A 16175-nucleotide genomic window follows, 5' to 3' on the forward strand; every position below is an offset into this window, starting at 1 on the left:
ATAGAGCTTCTTTGCAGCATGTGGAATCTTCCCGGACCAGGGATCGAACTCTTGTCCCCTGCATTGGCAGGTGGATTCTTAACCACTGGACCATAAGAAGTCCCTGTCTTGCCTCATTCGTGTTTCACCAAATTCCCACCAGTGTCCTGGTCCTGTCACAGCTGAGACCCCCTGTTCCTATGTCTTGATGTTGAACACTCACTGAGACTTGGTTGTGCCTGAATTGATTATATTTCCCGTTTCCTGGTTTCCGGGTCAAACCTTCACAAGTGTGTGTGAAGCCCGGGTGCTACAAGGCAATGCCTCCATTGGAAAGCCATCCCCTAATCTCCAGGACTCTTGACAGCAACCCTGGAAGGGGAGGGTTGAGAGCTTTGTTGAGAGGAAGAGCTGGGATCTCTCACCCGGGGCATCGTCCCACCCCTGCACCCCATTCTTGGCAGGTGAATGATACCGCGTTCCAGAACCTGACCCGGGAGGAGGCTGTGAACTTCCTGTTGGGGCTGCCAGTTGGCGAGGAGGTGGAGCTGGTGACACAGCGCAAGCAGGACAGTGAGTGTGTGTGTGTGTGTGTGTGTGCGTGTGAGAGAGAGAGAGAGAGAGAAAGGTGTGCGTGGCCCACGGCTGAGTGCGATCCACAGTCAGGCCCTGGGGAGGGGTGGGGTCTGGGTCCCACCAGTTCACGGAGTCTCCCCATCCAGTCTTCCAGAAGATGGTGCGGTCTGGCTTGGGCGACTCCTTCTACATCCGCACGCACTTTGAGATGGAGCCCAGCCCGCCATCCGGCCTGGGCTTCACCCGCGGAGACGTCTTCCACGTGCTGGACACACTGTACCCTGGCCCCGGGCAGAGTCCCACCCGGGGAGGCCAGTGGCTGGCAGTGCGCATGGGGCGTGACCTCCGGGAGAAGGAGCGGGGCATCATCCCCAACCAGAGCAGGTGGGGACCAACCACGCACTGGAATAGGTTTAGCATCACTACTTAGCATCCCTGGTGGTGCACTCTGGAGAGCCCTGCAGAAGGCTCCAGCCAACCAGCAGCACTAGTATCAGTTTCCCGCAGCTGCTGTAACAAATTACCATAAACCTGTGGGCTTTGAGCAACATGCATTTATTTATCATCTCACGTTCTGGAGGTCCAAAGTCCGAAACGCATCTGATGGGGCTCAGTCGAGATGTGGGCAGGGCTGGGTCCTCCCGAGGCTCTAGGGGAGCATAAGCTCCTGCCTTTTCCAGCTGCTAGAGGCACCACATCCCTGGCTCGCAGCCCCTCCCTCCATCCTCACAGCCAGCAGGGCAGCATCTCCTGTCTCTCTCTGCCTCTGACCCTCCCACCCCTCCTTTTTTTTTTTAAATTTATTTATTTTTGGCTGCACTGGGTCTTCCTTGCTGCACACAGGCTTTCTCTAGTTGCAGTGAGTGAGCCTACTCTTGGCCGCAGTGCTCGGGCTCTTATGTCAGTGGCTTCTCTTGTTTTGGAGCGCAGACTCTTAGGGCACACAAGCTTCTGTAGTTGTGGTGCAGGGGCTTAGTTGCTGTGAGGTATTAGGATCTTCCTGGACCAGGGATTGAACCCGTGTCCCCTGCATTGGCAGATGGATTCTTAACAACTGCACCACCAGGGAAGTATCTCCCACCCACCTTTTATAAGGACCCTATGATGACACTGGGTCCCCCCAGGGAACCAGGGTCGTCCCCATTTCAGGGGCCTTAACTTAATCCCTCCTGCAAAGTCTCCTCTGCCCACTGAGGTGACCCATCCACAGGCCCCCTGTTCAGGCCATGGACATCTTTGGGGCTGTCATGCTGGACTCTGGTGCTCACTTACCTCCTCCCTTCTCTCCAGGGCTGAGCAGCTGGCCAGTCTGGAGGCTGCCCAGCGGGCTGTGGGGGTCATACCTGGAGCCTCAGCGGGCTCCAACTCACGGGCCGAGTTCTGGCGGCTGCGGGGTCTTCGTCGGGGAGCCAAGAAGACCATCCATCGGAGCCGCGAGGATCTGTCAGCTCTGACCAAACAGGGTCACTACCCACCGTATGAGCGCGTGGTGCTAAGAGAAGGTGGGCCAGGGTGGGAGGAGGCGAAGGGCCTCAAGTGTTCAAAAGCCACAATCCTTACCTCCCTCCTTCCACCCCAAACACCCACTTTTAGTTACCTTAGGACCAAAATGCCGTGCCATGCCATACTAAGTCGCTTTAGTCGTGTCTGACTCTTCGTGACCCCATGCACTGTAGCCCACCAGGCTCCTCTGTCCATGAGATTCTTTAGGCAAGAATATTGCAGTATGTTGCCATGCTCTCTTCCAGGGGATCTTCCCACCCCAGAGATTGAACCCACGTTTCCTGCGGCTCCCACATTGTAGAAAGATTCTTTACCACTGAGCCACCAGGGAAGCCCAGGACAAAAATACATACGCACAAAACCAGGAGATTCTTTCCCTACCTGAGAACCAGTTGTAAAAATACACCTTATCCAGATTCTGGAAGGGAAAAGATTAAGCTCTTACATACAGCCTCAGGGCAGAGGATTAAAACCAGGTGCAGAGGCTTTTAGAACAGTGGGAGGATGGGACTAGCAGGTGACCCAGAATGAGAAGGTGGCTCAGATGATAAAGAATCTGTCTACAATAAAGGAGATCCCTGGGTTGGGAAGATTTCACTGGAGAAGGGAATGGCAACCCACTCTAGTATTCTTGCCTGGAGAATTCCATGGGCAGAGGAGCCTGGTGAACTACAAGTCCTTGGGGTTGCAAAGAGTTGGACACAACTGAGTGACTCACACAAACAGGAGAAATGGGACATAACCGGATGTGACTCTGGGCCAATAAAACTGTATTTACAAAAATAGGCAATGGACCGGATGTGGCCTGAGGGTTGTAATGGCAGATACCAACCACTGAGTTAGCTGGATTCAGCTGCTCTGACAGACCTCAAGGGACAGCTGTATAAACAAGAAGTTTCCTTTTCTTTCAAGTAACAGTCCTAGTGTAAGAAGTCAAAGAGGGCTCCTACCTTTCCATGAAGGATACAACCCAGACTTATCATTCTGCTTCCATCCCATTGGCCAGGACACAGTCACATGGCCACCTTTACTGCAAGGGAGGCAGAGAGTTGTAGTCTTTAGCTGGGCAGCCATGGGCCTCACTAGATCTACTGTGGAGAAAATGAAGAAGCAGTTGTGCAAGAGGCTAGCAGTCCTTGCCCCACATGGGATCCTGATTCTTGTCATTGATTCTCTGCCCTTCAGCGAGTTTCAAGCGCCCGGTGGTGATACTGGGACCCGTGGCCGACATTGCTATGCAGAAGTTGACAGCTGAGATGCCTGACAAGTTTGAAATTGCAGGTAAGAAACCGGGTCCTTTAGCAACCTCACTGGTGAATCGTTTCATAGCCCTTTCCTAGGAACTTCCCTGGTGGTTCAGTGGTTAAGATTCCACCTTTCAATGTAGGAGGTGTGGGTTTAATCCCTGGTACCAAGATGCCACGGAGTGTGGCAAAAAATTTTTTAAAAAAGGAACCCTTTCTCAGCCTCTGGGGTTGAGGCAGTGTGGTCAGGGAGCTGCTAATGATGCCGCCTTAATTGATCTTGGCACTCTTTGCGCAGAGAGCCTCAGAATTCTTCTTAACACGTTTACCAGGCAGTCATTGACAATGGAGCCAATTAGACAGTTGCCAACTGTCCATTCATTAGTTCAAGACATTTGTTTATTGAGCTCTAGACATAGTGTTGAACAAATACACAGAATTTCTGGAAGAGACCAAAAGTGAACAACTACAGAAATAATTAGGATAGGGTAGAGAATCAGCAAATTATAGCTCCTGGGCTAAATCTGGTTGTTCTTATTCAGCCTGCTAATGGAGAATGGTATTTATAAATTTAAAATGGTTGAAAAGAAGGTAAAATAATTTTTTTTGGTGATATATGGAAAGAACTGAAAGCTATGACTTGAACAGATACTTGTACATGAAATTTCGGCATGATTCACACCAGCCGGAAGGTGGACACAGCCCAAGTATCCGTCAACAGGTGATGAATAAATAAAATGTGCTCCATCTATCCATGGAATATCACTCAGCCTTAAAAAAGGAAGGAGATTCAGGCACCTGCTACATGGATGGACCTTGAGGACTTGATGCTCAGTGAGAAAAGCCAGACACAAAAAGGAAAAATACTGTCTGATTTCACTCACAGGAGGTCCTAGATGAGTCAGATCCACAGAGACAGGAAGTAGATGGTGGGGCAGGAGCTGGGGGAGGGGATGGGGAGTCAGTGTTTCATGAGGACAGAGTTTCAGTTTGGGAAAATGAAAAAGTTCTGGAGATGATGGTAGGGATGGTTGCATGATACTGTGAATGTATTTAATGCCACTGAGCTATGGACTTAAAAACAGTTAAGATGGTACATTTTATGTTACACAGATTACCACAACAAAGAGAAAAAGGCAAGGTTGTGTCCCCCTCCCTTCTAGGCACCCCAGAGCAGGGCCTGCCTTCTCCCTCAGCTGCCAGGATATCTAGGAGGGCTTCCTGGAGGAAGCAGTGCTCCATCTAGGGTCATAGAAGACACATGGGGGTGGCAGAGTAGCTTCTTTTGGGTCACAGCCCAAGCAAAGGCCTAGAGTTGGGACTGAGCCTTGGAGAGTGAGTATCTGGAGCTCAGACTCTGCACCCAGCTCCTCATGCCGTTTAGCTCAGTGACTCTGAGCTGGTGACCTTATGTCCCTGAGGCTCCGTTTTCCCATCTGCCAGATGGGCCAGTAACAGCCACTCCTGTTCAGGAGGAGGAGGTGAGGGTCATGTTCAAGAGGGGACCCAGTGTGGTATCAGGCATGAGGCCAACAAGAGCTACTGTTGCTGGTGTTAGGATTTCCCTCAAGGGCCATGGGGAGCCATGGTGGGTTCTTGAGAAAGGATGGGGCAGGTAGACATGAATTTGAAGGGCCGGTGATTGCCCTCCTGAAGCTGCCAGTCACCTCTTCCCTCCACAGAGAGCGTGTCAAGGACTGAGAGCCCTTCCAAGATCATCAGACTGGACACCGTGCGGGTGATTGCGGAGAAAGTAAGCAAGGCTCTGCTGTGGGTCCCATTTCATGGATGGGGAAGCTGAGGCCCAGGCCTCCAACTTGTTCTGGCCTCATGCCCAACAGATGTGATTTTCCATGGAGGCCCATTTTGGAGGCTTTTTCATGTGGAGGGCTTGAGGGGGACAGAGCCTACCCTGTGTCATGCAGTGGCAAGCCCTGGGAAAAGGCAGAGAATCAAACTGGGGGCTCTGTGCTCAAGACGCTGTGACTCAGGCCAACATGCTGGCCTGCAGATGTGAGTGGTTTGGGGGTCCAGTCTGACCTCAGACTCTTCATCTCCATCTATTTGATTCTTCACCTGTCTCCAATGCTCTGTCTCTGGGTGTGGTTTTTCTCTCCACTGTCTCTCTGTCTCTCTCTCTGTCTCCTGGCCCCGCACCACTGCCCCCGGCGCTGGCCCGGCCCAGGACAAGCACGCGCTCCTGGACGTGACACCCTCAGCCATTGAGCGCCTCAACTACGTGCAGTACTACCCCATCGTGGTCTTCTGTGTTCCTGAGAGCCGCACAGCCCTCAAAGCCCTGCGCCAGTGGCTGGCCCCCGCCTCCCGCCGCAGCTCCCGCCGGCTCTACGCCCAGGCCCAGAAGCTGAGGAAGTACAGCGACCACCTCTTCACAGGTGGGATGGGAGCTGAGGGTCTGGGGTGGGTGGTGGGCCCCGGCCCGAGCCTCCCGGCCATGCTGATGCCCCCTCCCTGTAGCCACCATCCCCCTGCAAGGTACGAGTGACTCCTGGTACCAAGAGCTCAAGGCCGTCATCCAGGAGCAGCAGATGCGGCCCATCTGGACGGCTGAGGACCAGGTATCTGGGCCAGGGGGTGGGACCCGCCTGAGTTAGGGACTGAGGGGCGTGGCCAAGATTTGACCCTGAGGTTAGGGTTTCTGGACCTGGTTCCTGGGGTGAGATGGGACTGGGGGGTTGGGTTTGGGAGTTGGGGGCTTCTTTGGGGACTGGAGTCAAGGCTTGGGGCTCAGTTCAGATTTGGAGGCTCCGTCTCGAATAAGGTCAATGGTGAGAACTCACCTTGGGGTCAAGAGTTAAGCCTCAACTTGAGGTTGAGGACTGGAATTTGAAGGGTGATGTCATGGGTCTGGGGTTTGGTCTCAGATCAAGGAAGTTTGGGGCTGGAGGTGGGAGGGGGGAGAGGGAAGGGTCTTGGCTCAGCCCGGCCATGTGCACCTGCAGCTGGACAGCTCCTCGGAAGACAACCTGGACCTCCCCCACCACGGCCTGGCGGACAGCTCCGCGGACCTGAGCTGCGACAGCCGGGTCAACAGCGACTACGAGACAGATGGCGAGGGCAGCGTCTACACAGACGGTGAAGGCTATACGGATGGCGAGGGTGGGCCCCACACAGACGTGGATGAAGGGCCCCGGGTGCCAGCCCTGACCCGGTCCTCAGAGCCTGTGCTGGGGGATGAGCCCTGGATCCCGCAGGATGATGGGAGACCCTCCGGTCCCCGGGAAGCCCAGGTGAACAGAGCACGGGGGTGGCACCAGCAAGGGTTTGCGGATGGGGCTGAGACGTAGGGGGCCTGTTAACTCACCACCCCCGCACCCCGTCCCCCGGATGTGAAGGAGCAGAAACTTCCCTGATCACATCAGTATCTGGGACCTGCTTCTAGGGTGTTTAAACCAGAGTCACTTAGAACAAATATTTAACCTCTGCATGAGTTTCCTTATCTTAGATTCAGAGATTGATGGTAAAGTCTTGACATCACAAGCTCATTGTTTATTTGGTTGCTGCTGCTGCTTTGTTTTGTATTTTTTGGCCACGAGGTTTGAGGAATCTTAGTTCCTGGACCAGGGATTGAAGCCAGGCCCCCTGCAGTGGGAAGCTCAGAGTCTTAACCACTGGACCGCCAGGGAATTCCCACAAGCTTGTTGTTTAAACTGAATACACTTAGTCCAAGTCCTTCCCCATCGTAGTCAGGTATTTGACAGTAACAAATATTGACTCAGCACTTATTCTCTGTGGGGCTTCCTTAGCCCCCTAGGTGCTTTTCTGTGAATTCAAGAAAGTTCTCCAGACCCTCTCTAGGGAAATGTAAAAACGTACAAATCTATGATGTCACTGGTAGAATGGTGCTCTGGGGTTGTGCAGTGCCCAACCTGTTCAACTGTCTATGGCATCCTGTTTATGAGGCAGCTCTACGCTAAGCAGTTGACATACATGAACTCATTTATGTACTGCTGACAACATGACTCTGAGGAATGTCACAGATGGGAAATCCAACTCTCCCTTTGTTGACAGGCTGGGAGATCTCAGCCAAGGCCTTGCCCTGTCCAAATCCATTTTCTCATTTAAAATTGGGGATGATTTCAAGACTTCTGTGGAGACAAGGAGAAAGTTTGTGGGTAGAACTGCCTGGGCAAAGGGAGGGAGGTAGGATGGGGGTGATTACTCATTCCTATTTCTCATTCCTTGGTGGGGATAAGTGTTAACTGCCTTTCTCCCTCTCCAAGATGGATAGCCGCCACCCACAGGGTCAACGGCGACAAGAAAGCATGCGGTAAGAGTCCCTATACTCCACATTGGGGCTGCTCAACCCCCCACCCCGGGATTTTGGGGTGCTTAGAATCAAGCTGTGGTGCTAGCACCTTTGTGGTGCTAGAGCCTCGTGGTGAGACAGAGCCAGAGAGAGCCACTCCAAGCCTCATGCAGTCAGGGCCATGAGAGTAGGAATCCTCTTCCTGGGAGGATGAGAAGGCTTCCCGAAGGAGGGGACATTGGGGTTGGGGCTTTGAAGGATGTGTAGGAGTTTGAGAGTCTTGCTCATCCCTGACTACACCCACTGTGCCTAGTCCAGAGTCAACTCAGTTAACAGTATAAGTCCACACCCTCCCCACTCACAGCCTCTTCTATTTTCTCACCCGCCAGGACATATGAGAGGGAAGCTCTGAGGAAAAAGTTTACACGAGCCAGAGATGTGGAGTCCTCTGATGAAGATGGCTACGACTGGGGACCAGCCACTGACCTGTGACCCCCTTCCAGGTGGCCAGCTGGCCTGTCCTCCTATTTCCTCCCTGGAGCTGAGACTCAGTCTCCCATACAGAACCTAGACACCTGCCTCCCTCTACCTGGTATTTAATCGAGTATTTTCACAGCACTGGCTTCTAGTGATTTCCTGGGTCAAGGGGCACAGTCAGTGTTGTCTTTCCTCTGTCAACCTCAACAGACCCAGATCTGAGGTTCTGCCCATTCAATAAGCTTTTAATTTTTTACATCAGAATATACAGCCTAGAAACCTTTGGGACCTTGGCCAGCCGAGGAGGTTCCACGGACGGAGTTCCAGGGCCAGCAGGGGCTAAGGCACAGTGGTGGGGGTGAAGGTAGTCGATCACAGGTACACCGGCTGCTCCTGGCCTGTGAGCAGGCGGTAGGTGGCGGCGGGCATGGTCTTGATGTGGACCTGGGGGTGGAGCGGAGGCCGAGGCTGGGGTTGGGCTCCTCCCACTAGACCATGCCCACAACTGGCTCCTCCCACAAGACCCCGCCCACCTCAATGTGGGCCTCTGTGAGCAGCTCGATGATGCGAGCGTGGGGTGTGGCCACCACACTGTGCCCATTGATTTCAATGATGCGGTGCCCGACGCGGACGCCCCCACGCTCAGCGATGCCACCCCGAAGGAGGCTGCAGATCTGGGGGGAGAGGAAGGGCCATGCTGCTCAGGGGGCCAGGGTTGGGGCCGCCCCACCCCCTTCCCCGGTCCCTGGGCTGGGAGCTCACGATGCCGTCCTCCACGCAAAAGCCCAGCTGCTCACGGACGTGCGGCCGGCGGATGATGGCCGTGGTGACCGGAGGGCAGTGGACGATGCTGAGGGTCACCAGCGTCTGCGACTTCACTTCCTGTGCAGGACGGGGGCTGTTGGCCTGGCTGGACCTCCGCAGAGGGGGCGTGGGTGGGGTGCTGCTAGACTTCTAGTCAAACTGCAACCTCCTGGGCCTCAGTTTATCCACTCATAAAATGGAAGCTGTAGATTCTACAAGACCTCTTGAGAAGTGGTTAAGAACCCAGACCAGAGCTGGGCGGCCTAATAGTCAGAGCTCCATCACCTCTCATCGCCCGGGGCTTCAGTTATGGTCAGAAGTGAGGTTCTAGCAGTGCCCACAGGGTTACAGACAGTAACATGGCATGGACCATGTCAGTCCTGCCCTTCTGGCCTGGCCAGGTCCCTCCCCATCTCTGGGCCTAGGTTGCCCCGTCTGGGCAACAAGGGTCAAGACTCAAGAACACCCTTGCTGCCTTGTGGCAGAGTCAAGGCTCTCTGCATTCCATCCTGCTCTGGCACCAGCAGGGTGATCCTGGGCTTCTCCTCTCTGAGCCTCGGTTTCCTTAAGTGCCTGGGAGCCACATGGCGGGGCAGAGTGGGCCTCGCAGGCCCTCCACCCTGGAGCACTCACCCGGACAGCGGCCTGACAGGCGGCCAGGGGCAGCCCTACCAGGCTGGTCCCGTTGATGGCAGTGATGCGGTCGCCAATGCTGAGGGCCCCTGAGCGCTCAGCAGGGCCCCCGTGCAGCAGGTTGGCAATGACGGCGGTGGGTAGCAGGGAGCCCCAGCCCGACTCCACCAGGGCCACACCCAGGCCCTCGCCCCGGCGTTTCTCGATGAACACCTGCGGGGCCACGGGTGGCAATTCAAGGAAGCTTAGAAGAGGTGAGAGGAACGGGGTGGGGGGGGGTTCTTCAGGTCCACTCGGTGGGCTGGGATGGGGGGCCCTGGTTGCTCACCTCTCTGCAGTTTTCGCTGTTGGAGAAGTGGTCGAGGTCCCCATTGTGGAGGTGGCCGGGACCCATGGCCCCTTGGCTCTGCTCGGTGCCCACCTGGCTGGGGTCGATCCCGCTTTCCCGGAGGAACTGACTGTAGGCCACGGCAAAGGCCTGGCCGATGGCCTGAGCAATGAGCTGGGCCTGTGGGGTGGGCGGCACCTTTCTGGGGGTCCCGCCTACCTCCTTCAGGTCCCCCACCAACACACTGATATTCCCAGAGCTGGCCTTTGTACCCCCAAGTGGGACTTCCCCCCAAGCCTCTGCCTGAGAATCTAGGGGAGGGGAAGGGAGACAGGCCTGGGGAGGGGAGGGCTTGTGGAGGCGGCTGCCAGTCTCAGTGTCTTACAGGAAGGCCGGGGATACATGGTTTGGGGCCCAGAGCAGGGTGGGGATGGAAGAACACAAGGGTGACAGGGTGGCTGGGTGGGGCTCTGGTGGAGGGCAGGGGCCCAAGCAGCGCCCCCTCGCCCCCAGGACACCCAGAGCCCGCTGCTCACGTCCTCTGACTGGAAAACATGGCAGATCATCTTATAGAGGCGGCGGCTGTGGGGCTGGGCTGCTGGCCTGTGGGTCAGGCGCCGCCGGGCCATGAGAACCAGTGTGCTGCCGATGTCAGCGATGTACGAGATGGTCTGCAGGGCGTGGTCCATCATGGCCTCCTGGCGGGAGTGGGGAGACTGAGCTGGGTGGGCTACAGGAGCCTTGCTTGGCCCTGCCATTGGTGGAGCCCCCCACGCCCCAGAGACCAGGCCCGACCCAGTACCTGGGAGTCAGTCATCAGGACCTTGACCCTCTTGGTGGAGACAAACAGGTCCACCTCCGTCATGGGCTGAGACTCCCCATCAGGGGCCTGTGGGGAGCAGGGTGGGGCATGGAGACCTCCAAAGACCCAGACTCTGACCCACCAGGCTCAGGGGGTCTCGGAGGAGCCTGCCTGCCAGCCCATCCACCTGCCAGCCCAGGGCTTCACCTTGACACGGTCCATAGCCTCCTGGGCCTGCGCCATGCGCGTGCTGGGGGGTGGGTTCCGCTCGGACACCAGCTGGGTGGAGCCCAGGTACTTGGCCCCAAATATGACACCGTCTAGGAGGTCTTCATGGTCGCAGGGGCCAGATACTGAGGGTGACAGCAGAGGTGGGTCAGCCCCCTAGAACCCCCGCCAGCCTCATCCACCCCTATGGGCTCTTCCCAGAGTCCTGGATGGTCTGCTCTGCGGCTCAGCACCTGGAGCCACACAGGTCCACCCACTCTCGGGTCCCAGAGCCATTCCATCAGCCAGAGCCATGGACCAGAAGCTTGACCCTCATAGATGGAGAGCCCTCCGTCCATCTAGAGCCTGGTCTGCCCAGGGCGCAAGGACTCCCAGGCAGAGCACGCAGTTTCAGAAGCAGGCTGTGGGTCTAGAACCATGGCCAGACCCAAAAACATCTCTAGTGCCCACAGAAGCCTCCACCCTGTGTTTCTGGAATTCCAGGAATCAGGCTAGAACCAGACAGCCTCACTCTTATTTCTAAGACATGTGACATTCTAGAACCATGGTCAACTCTGCTAGGTAGTTCAGGAATCCTGATCAATCTAGAAACAATTAGGTATGCCCACTGTTGTAGAATTCTCTCCAATCAGCCTAGGACCATAGACAGCTCAACTCCATGGTCATAGAACTGCGCAGAATACAAACAGGCAACTGTCCACATAGCTCAAAACTCTCATTCTATCGAGAACACCAGGGGCTCCTGCTCCACGAGTATAGAACTCCCTGATGGGTCTCAAACCACAGAATTTTGCCAGGGATTCTAGAAACCTAGAATCAGAATTTCTCCACTCTATGATTCCAGAACTTCTTAATCAAGAGAGCATTGGGGGGACTTTCCCTGGTGATCCAGTGGCTAAGACTCCATCCTCCCAATGCAGGGGGCCCTGGTTTGATCCCTGGTCAGGCAACTAGATCTCACATGCTGAAACTAAAGATCCCACATGCTGCAACTAAGACCTGGTGCAGCCAAATAAATAAACAATTTTAAAAACAGATAGCATCCAGAAGCTCTTCCATTGGTTCTAAAATCTCCACAATGATTCACAACTGCAGGTGTACCTGGAAATTCTAAGAATGATCTGAACAGTCCAGAAGCAAACAACTTTGCTCATAGTTCTAGAACCCTCCAACTCAGCCCAGAACCTCAAAAAGCTTTGCCTGCACGACCCTAGAATTCCCTGAGTAACCTAGAGCCAGACAGGAGTGCCAGTGATTCTAGAATATTCTAACCAATAGCTATTGCTTTTTTGGAGAACCACAGATGTAGGCCTAGGGAATGAAACCACACACCTGTGTGGTTAAAGGTTAGCCAGTTCTGTCCTTCTGTCCTTCACGAGCTCAGCATTCCAAGACAACAGACAACTCTGCTCTGGGGTTTCAGAGATGCACAATCCAATATGGTAGCTACCGGGCACAGGCAGGCGTTGTGCACTTGAAATGCAGCTGGTTTGGACTGAGACATGCTGTAAGTGTAAAATGTGACCCTGGATTTTGAAACTCTCATATTACAAAATAATAATAATTATAAAATGTTAATTGTACATTGAAGTAACATTTTAAATATATTGGGTTAACTTTAATTTTTTCCAGTAGTCATATATGGATGTGAGAATTGGGCCATAAAAAAGGCTGAGTGCTGAAGAATTGATGCCTTCGAACTGTAGTGTGGGAGGACTTATGAGAGTCTCTTGGACAGCAAGGAGACCAAGCCAGTCAATCCTAAAGGAAATCAACCCTGAATATTCACTGGAAGGACTGATGCTGAAGTTGAAGTGCCAGTACTTTGGCCACCTGATGTGAAGAGCCGACATATGTGAAAAGACCTTGGGGCTGGGAAAGATTGAGGGCAACAGGAAAAGGGGGTGACAGAGGATGAGATGGTTGGATGGCATCACTAACTCAATGGACATGAGTTTGAGTGAACTCTGGGAAATAGTGAAGGACAGGGAAGCCTGGCATGCTGCAGTCCATGGGGTCACAAACAGTTGGATGTGACTTAGCGACTGAACAACAACATAGTTAATTTTGAGTGATTTTTTAATGTGGATTACTAAGAAATTTCAAGTGATATGTGGCTGGAATTGTATTTCTGCTGTAGAGGTCTAGAACTTTCTGACGACTCGAACTAGACAGCCCTGCCCAGTTCTAGCACAGCTCCTAATGGTCTAGGAACCAGAGATAAATTCTATTCACTCCATGGTTCTAGACTGCTCAGTCGGGGGAGAACTCGACAGCTCTGCTCATCATTCCAAAATGCCCTAAGCAGCCCAGGTCACATTTAACCACAGGCAAAATGCCAGGTTCTGGAACTTGCTAGGTCAATCATAGCTCCATGACTTTAGAACCTTCTTGGAACTACAAGTCCAAACCAGCGCCCTCTCCCATGATTACAGAACTTGTCCTTTGACCTAGAGCCTCAGGCAGCATGGGGGGAGAATATTCTTGAACATTTCAGGTGGCCAGGACAGTACTTCTCATGCCTTGAGGGGAGACTGGCAACCTCTTCTGCAAAAGGCCAAACAGTAATTAATTTTTCTACGGTCTTTGATGCAACTACTCAACCTGGCCTGTGGTAACATGAAGGCTGCCACAGACAACACTTGAATGAATGGGCTTGAGTTTGTCCTGATAAAACTTTATTTGTGGATACTGAAACTTGAATTGCCTATCATTTTCATCCATCAAGAAATACTTTCAATTTTTTTCAACCATTTAAAAATGCAGAAGCCATTTTAGCTCATCAGACATAGCAGAAGGCCCATGGACGGTAATGTGCCAACTCTTGCTCTAGAATCAAGTCCTACAATTTGCCAAGGTTGCCCTATTCATTCCAGAACATTCTCAAGACTGTCTCTCTTCTCCCGGGTGTACAGAATCTACTCAAAACCAACCTCAGGGCCTCTTGAGAAACCACTCCTCATGGGCTAACTTTGTGCCAGATTTTGGGAACTCGGGTCGGGCTGTTCTGAAACCCCTGAGCCCTGGGGCAGGACACTCACCTTCCTGGAGGGCAGGGTAGGAAGCCAGGGTCTTGGGTCTCTGGAAGAAGACAGAAGAGGGGCAGGCCTGAGTCCTCCTGCTTGGCTCCCAACAGTGGAGGCCTAGGGGGTGGGGTGGGCTCTACCTGGACACTGGCAGGTGGCTCCTCAGGAGTGACCAGAGGTGAGGTCTCCAGCCAGGGTTCTGGGGAGCTGTTGGAGCTTCTGTCCTCATCCTGCTCGGCAGAGGCACCTTCCGTCCACTCCTGGGGGCCAGTGTCCTCCTCTGGGTCCTCAGGGGGCTGCAACAGGCGAGGAGCAGGGTCCGGAGGAGGTTTCTGGGAACCCGGCAGGGAAGGAGGGCCCTCATCTTGCTGCAACAGATTCAGCAAGTCTTCCCGATCAGCCTCAGCGGACAAGAGCCCATGGGCATCAACCATGTCCTGCGGGGCCAGGCCGTGGCCAGTGGCAATGTGCAGGGGGCATGGGGGTCCATCCGGGGACAGGCCCACCAGGTCACCCGGCAGAGCTTCAAACTGTTGCACCAGGTCCTGAATATTTAGCCCATCAAGTTCCATCTGACTCAGGCTGCTTGAGCCTCCTGGTGTGGGGTCCCACTGGCAATCACGGGTGAGGTCCTGAGAGGGCAAAAGTGTGTCCCTGGGCTCTTCCAAGTCCATGGCTGGAGGTCCTGGAGGGGGTTGGGAGGCTGTCAGGAATTCCATGCCTGGACCCTGGGCTCAAGCCAGCATCTGAAAGGGAGAATCAAAAATGAGATTTTCTGGGCTTCCCTGATGGCTCAGTGGTAAAGAATCAGCCTGTCAATTCAGGAGACATGGGTTTCGATCCCCAATCTGGGAAGATCCCACATGCCATGGAGTAATTGAGCCCAGTGAACCACAACTATTGAGTCTGTGCTCTAGAGCCTGGGAGCCGCAACTACTGGAGCCCCTGAGCTGTAGAGCCCAAGCCACGACAATGAGAAGCCCATGCACCTCAGCTCAAGAGCAGCCCCTACTGTCCACAACTAGAGAAAAGCCCACGCAATAATGAAGACCCACAGCACAACCAAAAAAAAAAAAAAAGATGAGATTTTCCAACTGCCAACTTGGTACTAGGATCTAGCCTGGTAAATGTTCATAGAGAACACATAATTTAATCCCCACTATACCCCGCAAGGAAGATTCTGCCATGATCCTCATTTTACAGAGGAGGAAATCGAGGTGTAGAATCAGCAGTTGTAAGGCAGTGGCTTCCTGGGCTCCAAACCCGAGGGGATTCACCTGTGCCCGTCTCCCCAGACCTCCCCCTCCCACCCGTGGACCCTGTACAACCCAGCCCTGATTCTTCCAAGTATTCCTTCCCCGGGATGTGGGACCCAGAGACACACTCTGACTACACAGACCCGACAGGGGTAGGTACCCGATACCCAGGGACTCAAAACCTCAGTCCAAGACTTCAGATCCAGAACTTCAGACTAAATACTAGAGTTCCAAAATGCCAGAAAGCAGAGTCACCTCAAAACCTCTAATGCCACATTCAAGATTAACCCCAGACTCAGACCTGGACCTCAGACCCAGCCTGAAGACACAAACTGGAGCCTAAAGCTGAGAGTTAACTTCTTAAGACCCTAGTCCTCTCGCAGACCCCAGACTCAAGACTTCAGACCCGTGACTTCAGATGCTGGCTCCAGACCTCTCTATGCCCCTCCGGGACAATCACTTACCAAACCGAGGTAGTCTCAACCCGCGGGGGCGCCGAGACCCCTAACCTGAGCTGGTACCGTGTTTCCAGTGACCGCCGCCTGCCAATTCCTGCCAATTCCGCCGCCGCCTGCCAGATCCGCGCAGCGATCCTGGATCACTGGGCATGCGCATTCCCGCTGGGCTTGCTGGGAAATGTAGTTCTCGCAGACAACCTCGCCCGCGCAGGAGCGCCAGATATGTGGACCAAGAGTTCGAATCCCAAGCGTTCATTTACTCGGCGTGAACGCTCCGACAGGCTTCTGAGTCTATTTCCTCAACTGCCAAGTGCGGTTAAAAATCACTGCTTGACTGCTACCTCTTTGGTCATTATTCTAAGGGATAGCAGATGGGAAGAAATGGCACTGGAAAAATACTAAAGGCGCATGAGAGATGGACTTTCCGACTGCAGGGGTGCCAAAAGCGGCACGGGGAACATATTGTACACAGGCTTTCGGCTTGGCGGAATGGCTCGGTTATGCTTAACTTTATTTCGCTGAGCTTCTGGCCTCCTCAGTTGTAAACTGGGGATAATAGTGCATGCGTGCGTGCTCAATTGCTGACTTGTG

At 53.9% G+C, this 16175-nt stretch overlaps 2 protein-coding genes across 7 annotated transcripts in view; one reads left to right on the forward strand and one right to left on the reverse strand.

Annotated features, from left to right (window-relative positions):
* The window catches only part of TJP3 (tight junction protein 3), a 30545-nt gene extending 22355 nt beyond the window's left edge, over positions 1–8190 (forward strand). For all 5 annotated transcript variants that reach the window (XM_044947931.2, XM_044947934.2, XM_025293193.3 and 2 more), the window contains 10 exons: positions 444–552; positions 702–939; positions 1846–2057; positions 3244–3339; positions 4985–5055; positions 5488–5698; positions 5781–5881; positions 6266–6553; positions 7547–7593; positions 7962–8190. In XM_044947931.2, the coding sequence (XP_044803866.2) occupies positions 444–552; positions 702–939; positions 1846–2057; positions 3244–3339; positions 4985–5055; positions 5488–5698; positions 5781–5881; positions 6266–6553; positions 7547–7593; positions 7962–8064 (1476 nt within the window). In that variant the 3' untranslated portion in view covers positions 8065–8190. The remainder of the gene's footprint in view (positions 1–443; positions 553–701; positions 940–1845; positions 2058–3243; positions 3340–4984; positions 5056–5487; positions 5699–5780; positions 5882–6265; positions 6554–7546; positions 7594–7961) is intronic.
* A 78-nt stretch (positions 8191–8268) lies between these two features.
* Positions 8269–15749, reverse strand: APBA3 (amyloid beta precursor protein binding family A member 3). 2 transcript variants are annotated; one of them, XM_006047894.3, is made up of 11 exons: positions 15591–15749; positions 14011–14616; positions 13886–13925; positions 10824–10969; positions 10617–10703; positions 10351–10512; positions 9815–9994; positions 9487–9699; positions 8812–8931; positions 8583–8723; positions 8269–8493 (listed from the first exon to the last, which is right to left on the reverse strand). In XM_006047894.3, exons 2-11 carry the CDS (start codon positions 14587–14589, stop codon positions 8422–8424), a joined length of 1740 nt encoding a protein of 579 aa, XP_006047956.2. In that variant the 5' UTR covers positions 14590–14616; positions 15591–15749; the 3' UTR covers positions 8269–8421. The 2 variants fall into 2 exon arrangements, with proteins under 2 accessions (XP_006047956.2, XP_044803870.1); XM_044947935.1 differs by having other exon boundaries at positions 15636–15748.
* Between the last annotated feature and the right edge of the window lie 426 nt (positions 15750–16175).

This window comes from Bubalus bubalis, chromosome 9 (genome assembly GCF_019923935.1).
Source record: "Bubalus bubalis isolate 160015118507 breed Murrah chromosome 9, NDDB_SH_1, whole genome shotgun sequence".
NCBI lineage: Eukaryota > Metazoa > Chordata > Mammalia > Artiodactyla > Bovidae > Bubalus > Bubalus bubalis.